The 14,364-nt window shown below is 44.8% G+C and overlaps 1 protein-coding gene across 2 annotated transcripts in view; it reads left to right on the plus strand.

Annotated features, from left to right (window-relative positions):
• The first annotated feature begins 4,693 nt into the window (after positions 1 to 4,693).
• The window catches only part of TBC1D14 (TBC1 domain family member 14), a 91,803-nt gene continuing 82,132 nt past the window's right edge, over positions 4,694 to 14,364 (plus strand). Inside the window, exons 1-2 of one of the 2 annotated variants that reach the window (XM_073574527.1) lie at positions 4,694 to 4,956; positions 11,483 to 11,618. In XM_073574527.1, the coding sequence (XP_073430628.1) occupies positions 11,573 to 11,618 (46 nt within the window). In that variant the 5' untranslated portion in view covers positions 4,694 to 4,956; positions 11,483 to 11,572. Of the gene's footprint in view, positions 4,957 to 5,085; positions 5,205 to 11,482; positions 11,619 to 14,364 lie in introns of those variants that run through there. The other variant, XM_073574528.1, reaches the window with a different exon arrangement.

The raw sequence follows: 14,364 nt of genomic DNA on the forward strand, positions 1-14,364 counted from the left end.
CCGTTAAGTAACTAAGACTTTATTCGAGCGTCCAGGACAGCACCACCGAGAGAATTACAGAGAAAGTAATAATTACTTAGGGAGGGTCTACAGCCTGCAGCACCCTTACACCAAAGGAGAGGTCTGAGGAAGAACCCAGGTCTAGCCTATAATGATTGTAAAACGTGCTCGAAGAGGACCAAGTAGCTGCCTTACATATTTGATAAATGGAGACTTCCGATCTTTCGGCCCACGAGGTTGCCATGGCTCTAGTGGAGTGCACCCTCATTATTCCAGGTGCTGACCTGCCCTTCGAGGTGTATGCTAGCGAAATAGCCTCTCTAATCCATCTAGCTAGTGTGCTTTTTGCCGCCCTTTCTGGCACCTTGAAAGGAAACAAACAAGGCATTATCCTTTTTCCAGGAGTCCGTAAATGCTAGGTATTCTAAGAGACATCTTCTAACGTCTAGGGTGTGGCGCTTCTTTTCCTTTTGGTTGACTGGATTAGGGACTTTAAGGAATCTTTTACTTCCGTCCTAATTATCTCCCTCAGGCTTGCGGTGAAGTCAGAGGTTTCTTCCGCTACCGTCTGTCGCACACACGGCTGACACAATTTTTTAGGGTAGGCGTCTGGCAAGGGACAACTGCAGAGGGCACATTCCCTGTGTTTCAGTTTACCAGAACACTTCTTCCCCTAGACAGAGAAATATAATGGATATACTGCATCAGGTGGTACTTTCACGATGATCTCTTACCCAAGCAGTAGTAGTAGGTACCGGATCACAGGGGGGGCAAGCTGAATACTTCAGCCTGGAGGAACTTTTGCGGCTAGACTGCCCACTTGTCTGTCCTTGGTTCTTCAGCTGGGGGTCCATATGAGCCCCTCTGAGGCATGCTCATTCTGGTGCAGGTGCTCCTGCTCTTCCTCCTGCTGGTCCACGGGAGCTTCTAACCCATCCATTGCTGCCAGGGATCAGAAGCATCCCCACAGTGTCCCAGCACTCTTTTATGCCCCTCCCCCGGAAATCCGGGTCAGCAGGTTTGTGGCCAGGGGTTCACTCCCCCCCATTCAGGGCCCCCCCATGGCTCCCCCACCCCGGGCCCCGCCCGCCGTCCCCAGCCGCCACATCCGGTGCTCGCATGGCCGCGACTCGGCAGCAAACATGAAAAAAAGCCGGCCGGCTTCCGGTCTCGGCGCCCCAAGCCCCGCACCCCGCCGCGTCACTTCCGCGACTCAAATGAGTCCGCAGGAACATGCGAGAGGATGCCAGCGCAGCGTCACTGCCCGGCATGACTCCAGCCTCTGTGCGCCGTCATGCCACGCCGGCCGGCCTCCTGAGGCAGGGCCGGAAACACTGCAGGACGGCCCCAGGGGGAGGGAGAGAGCAGGACGGCGCTGGCTCCACCTGCTCCATACACTGCCATGGAATCCTACCCGGACCCACTGTGGCGCTTCTAGGGACCCCGCACCAATCAAGGTAGGAGAACCCCTCGCTACCTGAGTCGACCAGTCGGCCTGGGATTCCTGACGATCCTTAGTAGGATGATCTGTAGGGAACCCTGTCCTCCAGGAATAGGAAACCAACTGATGCGTGGGAGAGGTGCTGCCCTTTTGTATCTGTAGGTTTCCTGTTCCTGAAGGGCGGATCCCCTCTCTCGGTGGAGTGGTCATGGACGCTCAAATAATTTACATTTTACTCAAATATATACCTATAAAGAGAAAAATCAAACTGAAAATTTAGCAGTGGTCTCTTAATTTTTGTCAGAGCTGTATATATAAAATATATATTTGGTTCAAGAATTGTCTCACATCTAAGGGTTGTCATAGAGCCCCAATTTTTCTTACCTTGAGAGCCACATTCAGCTCTGAGAGATGGTCATAATTCTCATCCAACCCCCCCAGTAGTGATACCCAGAGTCCTATAGTACCAGTATAATGAAAGCATGAAAGCCAAAGCTTTCCCACAGAACGCACACTGAGACCTTGTAGTAAAGGAGAAATCCAGCTGTTTTCCATACAAAAAGATTAAAATCTACAATCCCTGTACTACAAAAGTAATGGATACTATAAAAGTAATGGATCCTACACGTTTCAGGCTAAAATTTAGTCCTCACTCAAGGACACTCATCAAATTTAAGTAAGGACTATGTTTTAGTCTTAAACGCACAGGTTCATTCTTAGATTTTTGTAGTATCGGGATTGTGCATTTTAACCTTTATTGGAAGAAAAGCTTTTTGTATATTTTTATCTGCAGTACGACATTATTGCTCCTTTTCCACTTTGCTCTTCACCACATCAAGAAGGAGCTGAGGATTGCAGGCCAGTACAATCAGGGTAGATTGTACTTTTTGTTTTTACTTATTGTCAGTAATAATAATTTATTTTATATAGCGTCAACATATTCTGCAGCACTTTACAATTAAGCAGTATACATACATCCAGATCCAGGGGTTTCCACTTATTCTCGCATCAAGCATTTCCACCACACTATTGCACCCAGCTTTACGCACCCCTCTAACTGGCAGTTTCATCCTATCCCTTCCTTGCCCTTGGCCGGTACATGCACATCCGGATCTGCTATTCTGTGCAGTGACACTCAACAAAAGTCACCATCTGGAGATCTGCTCTTCATAGCTGTTTGCTAGACCTGGTGCTAATGCACCAAACAAACGTGCGAGCCAAACATCATGGGCACACGAACCACAGGGGTCTCTGGAGCCGTAGGTAGAGTACCCTTCTCACAGAGTGACCCCAACACTGAATGGAGAACCCCTTTAGGTGCCAGAACAAGGAGCTATACATTACTCTGTGTCCTGGCTTCACTGACCATAACAGCAGGTTGTGCAGGAAGGGGTTGTCTTCCACATACCACAATAGTATGTTACAGACGCAGTACACAGACAAGCCTTCATCTACCAGCAGCAATCTAATTAACACAGAGATGAAAGAATGACAGGAAGTGTTGTCAGTGGCACGCTGGTGATGTCACTGTGGCTTGTTCTGCAGGGAGCACTGGATGGAAACATCTTGCAACATAACAAAAAAAAAATACAAAGCCCTGACCTGAGCCTTTCACAATCAGGATATTACAACTGCTACTTAGTGTCCTAATGACAGTTTTCATAAATGTTACTAACTCTACAAGTACTTGGATTTCAGTAGCTAAACCAGCCCCCTTCTGTCTCTACATCGGCTGGAACATAAAAGGGAACTGGAACCACTGTCCAGTGTTGAACAATTTAAAGGGATTTTTACCACTTAAAAAAAAAAAAAGTGAGCTATATTCACCCTCCCCAGGTCCAGAGTATCTGCCTCTGCTGTTTGTTATTATCTGCAGCGCTGATGGTGCTGCAGTCAATCGATGATCTCAGCGGCACGGATCGGCTGTCAACTCGGGTACAGCCAGTGAGCTCAATTATTGGCTGCAGCGCTGTCGACATAACATCAGGCAATAAACCTGCAGCAGTGGAGACTTAGGCTATGTGCACACGTAGATTTTGGTCCTGCGGATTTTTCCGCTCGGATTTGTAAAAATCCACAGGTAAAATCTCAGGTCAAAAGATCTGCGGTTTACCTGCGGATTAGCCTGTGGTTTAGCCCTGCGGTTTATCACCTCACAATGGAGAAGGTGTGAAACCACAGCGGAATCCGCACAAAGAGTTGACATGCTGCGGATTGTAACCCGCAGCAAATCCGCGCTGAAAAATCCGCAGCATGTGCACAGCTTTTTTGGTTTTACCATTGCAGACAATGGTACTATACAACGCAGCATAAAATGCTGCAGACCCGCGGGGCCAGAAGCGCTGCGGATCCGCAGCAGAATCCGCACTGTGTGCACATAGCCTAAGCCGTGGACCTGGGAAGGGTGAGTAAAGCTACCAATTTTTTTTTTTAATAAACTGTAACTGGAGTTTTCCAAATCCAGAAAACCCTTTAATGGATGTGAGGTGAGAGGGATATAGGATGCTGTGGCTACCAGCAAAATGGGGACAAATAAACTAGAACTTATTATGTAATGATGATTTACACAGATTAAAGGCCTGATTACATTGAAATCCTCAGACATATTTCTATGCAGCTGTCACGTTCAGGTCAGGATAGCCGACGGCCAGTCCGGGAATTGCGAATGATCCGGCGGTCCGACTGCGCCCTTATGTGGGGCTGCGGGAAATCCAGGTTATCTGCTTCTCTCCTGCTTGCAGACAAATGCTTATGTCATGCAAAGGGCCCTGACTGCCCAGGGGCCCAAATCCCCGTAAGTCCAACAGTAACATTAAGGCCGGGGTCAGATGTGAGAAACTCGCACGAGTCTTGCATGTCAATACCCGGCACTCGGACAGGGGCGGACATATCATTGGTGCAACCTGTGCACCCACACGGGGGCCCCAAAAGGTAAGGGGCCACTATCGCCTCCAAAGCAGGTGTAATTGTGCATTACGAGGAGCGATTGCCCCATATACTGTTCTTGCATCGGGGCCTCTTCTGTGTCCGCCAGCGCTAAAAGGCAAGAACTAAGCCCTGGGGGAAACCTACCAATATTCTATTAGGGAATTGCAATTTTAGCAGCATTGACCGCACTAGTTCCTTTTCTACTTGAGGTAAGGCCTCATTTTGTTTGGCACAGGTGGGTCCCAGCACCTGGAATCACACATTATGGAATTGCTATGCAAGTAGTTGTCTGTTTAGCTGTATATCAGATGTCCTGGCTGTACTGCAGGCTGGGGGTACAGAGAGGATGAGGGGACAATGAGGGGACAGTCCCTCCCTCCATGCTGCATGTGAAAGGAGCCAGGGCACAATAGCATGACACAGAGGAGGAGGTAGAAGAAGCACAAGGCAGGAGGGAGGAGGCCAGAGCTCAGGAGGAGGCGACATTCACCGAGGAAGCGCCTCCCTGACAGGAACAAGAGCAGCACCTGCAGCGCCGGGAGCACAGGCTGCGGAGGGGGGACACTGCTCATACCTCCCCCTGCCAGGTCAGTGTGGTGTCTCCGGCCCCCGATACCTAACCGGCGAGTGGGGTTACTCCATTCCGCGGAAATGGGGGTGGTCGGGTTATTAGTGAGGTGGGAATGTGCAGGGGAGAGGTCTGCAGCGGGTGTCACTGGGGGCTGCAAGGTGCTCACATTGCACAATTTGGGGCCTGTGGACAACTTTCTACCTGGGTTGCAGTGATGTGCATCCAGGATCCGTAGGTGGGACTTAGGACATCACAGAAAGTCAGGTGTGGGGTGGTTTTTGTTTTGTTGTTTTTTCCCTTTATGGAATTTTGCAAAAAATTCTTTTTTTTTTTTTTTTTTTTTTTTTCTAATCTAATTTGCAGATGGTGACATAAATGTTAAAGCTAATATGTATAATTCCTCCCTGCCTATGTGTGACAGATGGGGGCCCAGCATCTCGGGGGGCTTATATATGAGGCTAGGTGGGGCGATCACTCTATAGAAGTACGTATGACCTGCCATAAATGGCTGATAGGTGGGGGTTCGTTGTCCCCCTGCTGCCGCTATCCAATGCTTTAGTGAGCAGGAGGTTCGATGCAGCCGTCTACATTATGGTTTATGGGAAGCTTTGGAAGGAGCTGAACATTTTTCCCCTCTCGTGGAAAGAGGTGGGGTAGGAAGACCCCAAATTTGCTTCAAGACTTTTTTTTTTCGTGTGTGTGTGTGTGGAGTTTTTATTTGGTTTATCCGACCTATTTAAGGAGTTTTCTGAATGGATCTATAGCAAAATCCTCATCAAAAACTTAAAATCTATTTTTTTTTATTATGTTTTTAAAGTAACCTGATGGATTCTGCACCTAACTAGGTGTCCAATCAAAACTCTTCAAGGGGGGGGGGACAAAAACAAAAAATTTTGGAACTCCTTGAAAAGCATCAATGTGTCAGAATTGGTCCAGATTCTGGTAGAAATTTGCCTCCAAAGTAGTGACCAAATCCACTCCCTCCCCCAAAAAAACCCTTTTCAAATATCTGTTTGAACATGGCGTAAAAGTTTTTGCCGGGTGTTGTGGTCTGGTGCTATTGCCCCATGTACCAGGACACCCAAGTGCCGCCTCGCTAGGACTTTATTCGTATCACAATTGGGCTAAACAGCATACGCTAAAAAAGTGTAAAAATATACTACTGTATGTTGGTGTAAATGCATGCAAAATAGTAGCAAGGCGGGGTATAGTATTTTACAGGACCTGAAATCAATGAGTAGATGTATCCCACCCAGAATGTGATGTACAGGGCAAATGTCTGCCACAAATGATAGATGAATTACGGTAACTAATAACTGAGCACAGCCAGACGACCCGATCCTGAGCGCGCATGCTGAGCAAGGCTGTGTAGTCGGTAAGCCAAACCTCTGACTTCTCAATTTCCACGACACTGACTCCTACTTCGACTCCACCAAAATGGGCTCCGATTGCACAGCCCTGCCAGGGCTGTGGAGTCCGTCAGCCAAAACGCCGACTCCTCAATTTCCATGGCTCTGACTCCACCAAAATGGGCTCCGACTTCACAACCCTGCCAGGCCTGTGGAGTCTGTCAGCCAAAACACCGACTCCTCAGTTTCCATGACACTGACTTCTACTTCAACTCCACAGTCCTGCCAGCGCTATGGAGGAGGAAAGCCAAACCTCCGACTCCTCAATTTCCATGACTCTGACTCCACATCTCCGACTCCACCAAAATGGGCTCTGGCTCTGACTTCACAACCCTGCCAGGCCTGTGGAGTCTGTCAGCCAAAACGTCGACTCCTCAATTTCCATGACACTGACTTCTACTTCAACTCCACGACTCCAACTCCACAGTCCTACCAGCGCTATGGAGGAGGAAAGCCAAACCTCCGACTCCTCAATTTCCATGACTCTGACTCCACAGCTCCGACTCCACCAAAATGGGCTCTGGCTCTGACTTCACAACCCTGCCAGGCCTGTGGAGTCTGTCAGCCAAAACGTCGACTCCTCAATTTCCATGACACTGACTTCTACTTCAACTCCACAGTCCTGCCAGCGCTGTGGAGTCGGTAAGCCAAACCTCCGACTCCTCAAATTTACATGACTCTGACAACTCCTCAGCCCTAATTGCTGAGAAACCAGGAGTGCGACTGAGCCCTCTTCTGTCCAGGGTCCTTGTGCATTGTCTGCGCATGTGGTGTGTGCACTCCTGGTGTTGATCTCGTTGGACTTCTCATCTTTCAACATTAAACCTATGAAACTTTAAGGGTGTGTGCACACGTTGCGGATTGTGCTGCGGATTTTGCCAAATCCGCACACCTGTACAATGGAGCAGGTGTAAAACTGCTGCGGATTCCGCACAAAGAATTGACATGCACGGCGTTTTGTTTTTCATTGATTTTAATGGTACTGTACAACGCAGCAGAAACTGCTGTGGATCCGCAGGGCCCAAACCGCTGTGGATCCATACCCTTATTATACAACCAAAAACTGTAGAATTTTTTTTTCTGTTGACATATTCTGCAAAGCGGACACCAGACTAAAACCAATCACAAGCTTTTCGTTTTCATTTTGTGGTGGCCATTTTTTTTTTTTTTTTTTTTTGCAAAAGTGGTACAGGAAACAAAAGTTAAAGGGGATGGTCAAAAGAACAAACTTTTTAAAAATGAGCAATAAGACATGTAATTGATAGAACATACTAAAAGCCCTTGTACATAGGTCTAAACTGGGCTGACAGTCTGACATGTTGGGTTTCCAATGGTGGTTTTGTTCTCCCTGTACATTGGCACTGGCGTTCGTAGATTGGCGGAGTGTTCCTGTATGTAGAGGAGTTGGGGAGATGACTGTCGGCCAAACACTCATTAGACCGAACGCTGTCTAATGTGTACGGGGGAAGCCAGTATAAGGCGATGTTCACATGTAGCGTTTTTGCAGCATTTTTTTTATGGAACTTTTCACCTGCCTTTCACAGTACTAGTAGAGATTTCAGAAATCTTATGCACATAGCTTTCCTGACTGCTTTGTCAAAGAACTGTGAAAATTCTCCATTTTTGCAGCATTTTTCACTCATTGATGGCTGTGAGTAATTGCAAAAAAATCCCCTGCAGGTGTCGGGTTGTGCTGCATTTTTGGTTCCAAAACCTGATGAAGTTGAATCAGATTATTTTTTTTCTATGCGCTAATTTTTATCAGCATGCACAAGAGACAAATGTACCCTGACAAAAACGCTGCAAAACCTGCTTTATGTAACTTAAACTTGGCATAAAAAAAAAAGCTGCAAAAACGCGACGTGTGAACGTAGCCATACTCTACTTCCGGGTTTTGACTCTTGCAAAAACAACACATGCAACAAACAAAACATTGCTATCATGTCGAAAAGTAGAGTAAACTTAGTTACCAAAGTTTGGCTGCTGCGCTGTAAATCGGGGTTTACTAACCTATGGGCGTTTTTAGGGTTCAGATGAAAATATGCCATGAATGTGGGATAGATGTAGGTCTTGGCACCTGGATCTTAAAAACGGGGGCTCTATCTTGTTTCGCCATAAATTGAGGAGTCGGAAGTTTGGCTGACTGACTCCACAGCCCTGTTTTTGACCTTGAACTATGAAGCGCGGGCTGTTCCTGCATATTTAAAGGGGTTATCTGACTTCACAAAAGTGTTGATTGCTTAGTTCTTAAACCACCAAAACTGATGTTACTCTTCACCCTCTCCGGGGCCAGCACTGAGTTTCCGCAGCTGTTCCGTTCTGTGTTATGGCTGGAATGGTGACGGTGCAACGACAGCACACTTCACCGCTGCAGCTAATCGCTGAGTATAGTGACTCGTGCTGTGTACATCAGCAGGAGCCGCTGACCTAATGGATTGGCGGCAGAGGTGATGCACGCCGTATGTCTGATGTCACTGTCTGTCACAGCCAAAAAACAGACCAGAACTATTGGAGATCTGTTGCCTTATCCTAGAAGGGGGAGTACCGTCTGACTTTAGCATAGTTTTACATCATTTGGGCACCACTTTTGTGAAAGGGGGAAACCCCTTTTTAAAGGTGCAGGCGAACATGGAAAAGGGACAGAGGGAGTGGAGGAGACTTGTACAGTAGGTTTGTCTAGGAACTTTATGCGCAAAACTGTGGGAATTTTTTTTATTTTAGATGAGTTGTAGCTATGATGCTGGAGCCACAGGGCGTTTTTCCGGTACATAAAAATTGGTGTGCAGATTTTCCTGCAGAATTTTATGTTCATTTTCACAATATGGACTGCAAAAATGATTGACAATTAAAATAAAATAAATATATATATATATATTATCTTGCTCTCTTCTGACCTTGCCAATCCCTTTTTTCATCTCTCTTCCTTGTTATCTTCTGCCTCATTCTGATTATGTAGAGTTGTGGCTAAAAGTATTGACACAATTCTGTCAGATAATACTCAGTTTCTTCCTGAAAATGATTGCAATCACAAATTCTTTGGTATTATCTCCATTTAATTTGTCTTAAATGAAAAAACACAAAAGAGAATGAAGCAAAAAGCAAAACATTGATCATTTCACACAAAACTCCAAAAATGGGCCAGACAAAAGTATTGGCACCCTCACTCTAATACTTGGTTGCACAACCTTTAGCTAAAATAACTGCGACCAACCATTTCCGGTAACCATCAATGAGTTTCTTACAATGCTCTGCTGGAATTTTAGACCATTCTTCTTTGGCAAACTGCTCCAGGTCCCTGATTTTTGAAGGGTGCCTTCTCCAAACTGCCATTTTTAGATCTCTCCACAGGTGTTCTATGGGATTCAGGTCTGGACTCATTGCTGGCCACCTTAGAAGTCTCCAGTGCTTTCTCTCAAACCATTTTCTAGTGCTTTTTGAAGGGTGTTTTGGGTCATTGTCCTGCTGGAAGACCCATGACCTCTGAGGGAGACCCAGCTTTCTCACACTGGGCCCTACATTATGCTGCAAAATTTGTTGGTAGTCTTCAGATTTCATAATGCCATGCACACGGTCAAGCAGTCCAGTGCCAGAGGCAGCAAAGCAACCTCAAAACAACAGGGAACCTCCGCCATGTTTGACTGTAGGGACCGTGTTCTTTTCTTTGAATGCCTTTTTTTTTTTTTTGTTTTTTTTTTTTTTTTTGTTTCCTCCTGTAAACTCTATGTTGATGCCTCTGCCCAAAAAGCTCTACTTTTGTCTCATCTGAACAGAGAACATTCTCCCGAAACGTTTTAGACTTTTTCAGGTAAGTTTTGGCAAATTCCAGCCTGGCTTTTTTATGTCTCGGGGTAAGAAATGGGGTCTTCCTGGGTCTCCTACCATACAGTCCCTTTTCATTCAGACGCTGACGGATAGTACGGGTTGACACTGTTGTACCCTCGGACTGCAGGGCAGCTTGAACTTGTTTGGATGTTAGTCGAGGTTCTTTATCCAACATCCGCACAATCTTGCGTTGAAATCTCTTGTCAATTTTTCTTTTCCGTCCACATCTAGGGAGGTTAGCCACAGTGCCATGGGCTTTAAACTTCTTGATGACCCTGCGCACGGTAGACACAGGAACATTCAGGTCTTTGGAGATGGACTTGTAGCCTTGAGATTGCTCATGCTTCCTCACAATTTGGTTTTTCAAGTCCTCAGACAGTTCTTTGGTCTTCTTTCTTTTCTCCATGCTCAATGTGGTACACACAAGGACACAGGACAGAGGTTGAGTCAACTTTAATCCATGTCAACTGGCTGCAAGTGTGATTGTTATTGCCAACACCTGTTAGGTGCCACAGGTAAGTTACAGGTGCTGTTAATTACACAAATTAGAGAAGCATCACATGATTTTTCGAACAGTGCCAATACTTTTGTCCACCCTCTTTTTTTATGTTTGGTGTGGAATTATATCCAATTTGGCTTTAGGACAATTCTTTTTGTGTTTTTTCATTTAAGACAAATTAAATGAAGATAATAATACCAAAGAATTTGTGTGTGCAATAATTTTCAGGAAGAAACTGAGTATTATCTGACAGAATTGCAGAGGTGTCAATACTTTTGGCCACAACTGTAGATGATGAATCCGCTCTTGTCTGTCCTCCTCATTGGGGGCCAGCAAACATACCTGTTGGGGCATCAGCACCGGATCACTGCTTATCAGATTGGCACATCGACATTTTATTTTGTATTTTAGACGCTTATTCGCAATCGTAGATTTGCAGGTTTTCTGCTTCCACATTAAAATCTGAATGTGGATTTTAATTTCCTCTTTGGAATTAAGTGTGTGGGGGGTGGGGGGAATAAATCCACACAAATCCATGCACTTTTAGCATTAGATACGTGTATGCTGCCATTAAACATTTTAAAAATTCCTATGCACGACCTATGGATGACATTGGTTCAAATCTTATCTGTGGATTTTATCTGTTCAGTTGTGTCGCTAAAATCCGCCAAATTGTAAATACTCATGTAATATGAGCTATTACATTTGACATGCAGCATGCTGGTAATTTTTGTGTCTAGCCGAAAGCTTTAGGCAAAGTTGATAGACGTCGGTTCTTACTTTCTAATGCTCTGTTTCTCTTTTGTGTGCAGTAATTTACGAGGTGGTGAAGAAATGGCCTAGACGGTCATGCCCGGATCCTGGTGCCACGCTTGCTTTACTCTGTGTTTCTTTGGCTGGCAATGTCACAGCCTGAGCTACAGAGGAATGGAGGTCACGACTGCCAAGGTAATACCTGCTTACTGCATTTTTAGTTCACCCACCGGGCACAACAGGAGCAGCCACAACGTGTTACATATCAAGTGCAAATTTTATTTTAGCATGTGGTGAAAGTTTACGTGATCACGCTCCACGACACACACGACTCATTTGCTCCTCCGGCCGTTCAGAGCCGCATCCTGTGTAATTTCTGCAAGGTCGCGGTCTCTTTTCGAATATCTTCCTCCTTTTTAAGACGCCTTTTGTTTTCATCCGTAACCTTCATCACACTGCTGACTAATTCCTGCTGCCAAGATTAGTCTGTAAAGTTGCATGCCAATGTTCTTTTGCTCTTGTTTCTGGTCACGCGGAAAGTTTTATTTTCCTAGTGTGTGTGTGTGTGTGTGTGTGTGTGTGTGTGTGTGTAATATATACAGTACAGACCAAAAGTTTGTACACACCTTCTCATTCAAAGAGTTTCATTTATTTTCATGACTATGAAAATTGTAGATTCACTCTGAAGGCATCAAAACTATGAATTAACACATGTGGAATTATATAATTAAAAAAGTGTGAAACAACTGAAAATATGTCTTATATTCTAGGTTCTTCAAAGTGGCCACCTTTTGCTTTGATTACTGCTTTGCACACTCTTGGCATTCTCTTGATGAGCTTCAAGAGATATATAATTTTCTTCCTTTTTTTTTTTTTTTTTTCTCATTTTTATTCCTTTCCTGACAGGTCTGTTTTAACGAATGTTTACTTTTCGCATGGGCAAAATTAATTCTGGAGCGTCTTCGTCCTACCATTCTTTGTACTGTTACTACTAGAAATTTTCGCTTAAATTATCAGCTTTGCGTTTGGGCTTGTGCACACGGCCGATTGTATCGGATGAGTGTCATCCATGATTTTCAGATAGCACTTGTATTAATGATTATTCTATGGGGCTGGGCATATGTTCAATTCTTTTTCGGACTAATCAGAAACCTGTCGGATCAAAATTGGCATTGCGAGTGTATCTTCCGCAGTCGGATGACATTTGAGTGCAGTCTGATTTTTTTTTTTTTTTTTTTTTTTTTTTCCCCCCCCTCACGGACTGAGTAGAGAAGGTAGAGATAATTACTGGAGGAATAACAGAGGGATAGAATAACACCTAGTGATAAGAAAAGTACCTCTAGCATTGTTCAGAAAATAAATTAATTTACTAAGAGACCTATGGGGCAAATTGAGAGAGCGCTTTTAAAGGTATTAGCCCATAAACAGCATTGATCATCTAGAAAAGAATTGATGTCCTGTGTAAATGGAGCGTTAGTGCTGTAACGCCCATTGCGTTTGTCCCATAAACCTTTCAATTGAGACAACAGTGCTCACGGTAATCATACCAGCACCTCCCGGTATAAATGTCGCTGTTCTCCTGAATCTGGCATTGTTTTTCTTTTGTTCCTGAGCCTCTCCATTCCTGAGATATGGCCTCCTCTTCCCTCTATAGAGATCTAGTCTTGTTAGCCAATGTGGCGTGATCATCAGGAGCTCGCCCCCGAGTAGCAATGAGCTGCAAGCCCACTTGGCTAACAAGATTAAATTTATATTCATAGAATCGTAGCGTTGTAGAGTTGGAAGGGACCTCCTGGGCCATCTGGTCCAACCCCCTGCTCAAAGCAGGATTCGCTAAATCATCCCAGACAGATGTCTGTCCAGCCTCAGTTTGAAGACTTCTATTGAAGGAGAACTCACCACCTCTCTTGGCAGCCTGTTCCACTCATTGATCACTCTAACTGTCAAAAAGTTTTTTCTAATATCTAATCTGTGTCTCCTCTCATTCAGTTTCATCCCATTGCTTCTAGTCTTTCCTTGTGCAAATGAGAATAAAGATGATCCTTCTACAATGTGACAGCCCTTGAGATATTAAGTCTCCTCTCAGTTTTCTCTTTTGGAAGCTAAACATTCCCAAATCCTGCAACCTTTCCTCATAAGACAGGGTTTGCAGACCGGTCACCATTCTGGTTGCTCTTTTCTGAACTTGCTCCAGTTTGTTGATGTCTTTTTTAAAATGTGGTGCCCAAAACTGGACACAATATTCCAGATGAGGTCTGACCAAAGAGGAGTAGAGGGAAATAATGACTTCACGTGATTTAGACTGTATGCTTCTGTTAATACATCCTAGAATTGCATTTGCCTTTTTTGCTGCTGCATCACACTGTTGACTCATATTCAGTCTGTGATCTATTAGTATACCCAAGTCTTTTTCACATGTGCTGTTGCTTAGGCCTATTCCTCCCATTCTGTATATGCTTTTTTCATTTTTATTGCCCAGATGTAGTACTCTCCATTTTTCCCTGTTAAAAACCATTCTGTTAGTTGCTGCCCACTGCTCCAGTTCAGGAAAGACTGGGCCATATCTCAGGGACGGAGAGGTGCAGGAAAAAAAGAAAAGCAACGCCAAATTCAGGAGAACAGCAGCGTTTGCACCAACCAGAAAAATACATAATTATGGCAAGTGACAGGTCTTTTTTTAATGTGTTTATAAAATGTATGGCTCATGTCTGTATTTCAGCTGTTTTGCGACTAGCCTCCATAGATGTGGAGACCCCTTTATTGTCCCTTCCATGCCTCGCCATGAAGGCGAGTTCATATCATTACATGCTCCATCAAATGCCTTTTATACAGAAATATTGTCCCATAGAAGCAGGTTCACATTACATGACTATTTTTCAGATTTCTCCTTTTCAATCGAGTGGTAAAATCTATGGAATTTCAATGCTCGTCCTATTGCAGA

The sequence above is a fragment of the Dendrobates tinctorius genome, unplaced genomic scaffold, assembly GCF_039654945.1.
Source record: "Dendrobates tinctorius isolate UK_male_01 unplaced genomic scaffold, ASM3965494v1 ptg000039l, whole genome shotgun sequence".
Classification (NCBI taxonomy): domain Eukaryota; kingdom Metazoa; phylum Chordata; class Amphibia; order Anura; family Dendrobatidae; genus Dendrobates; species Dendrobates tinctorius.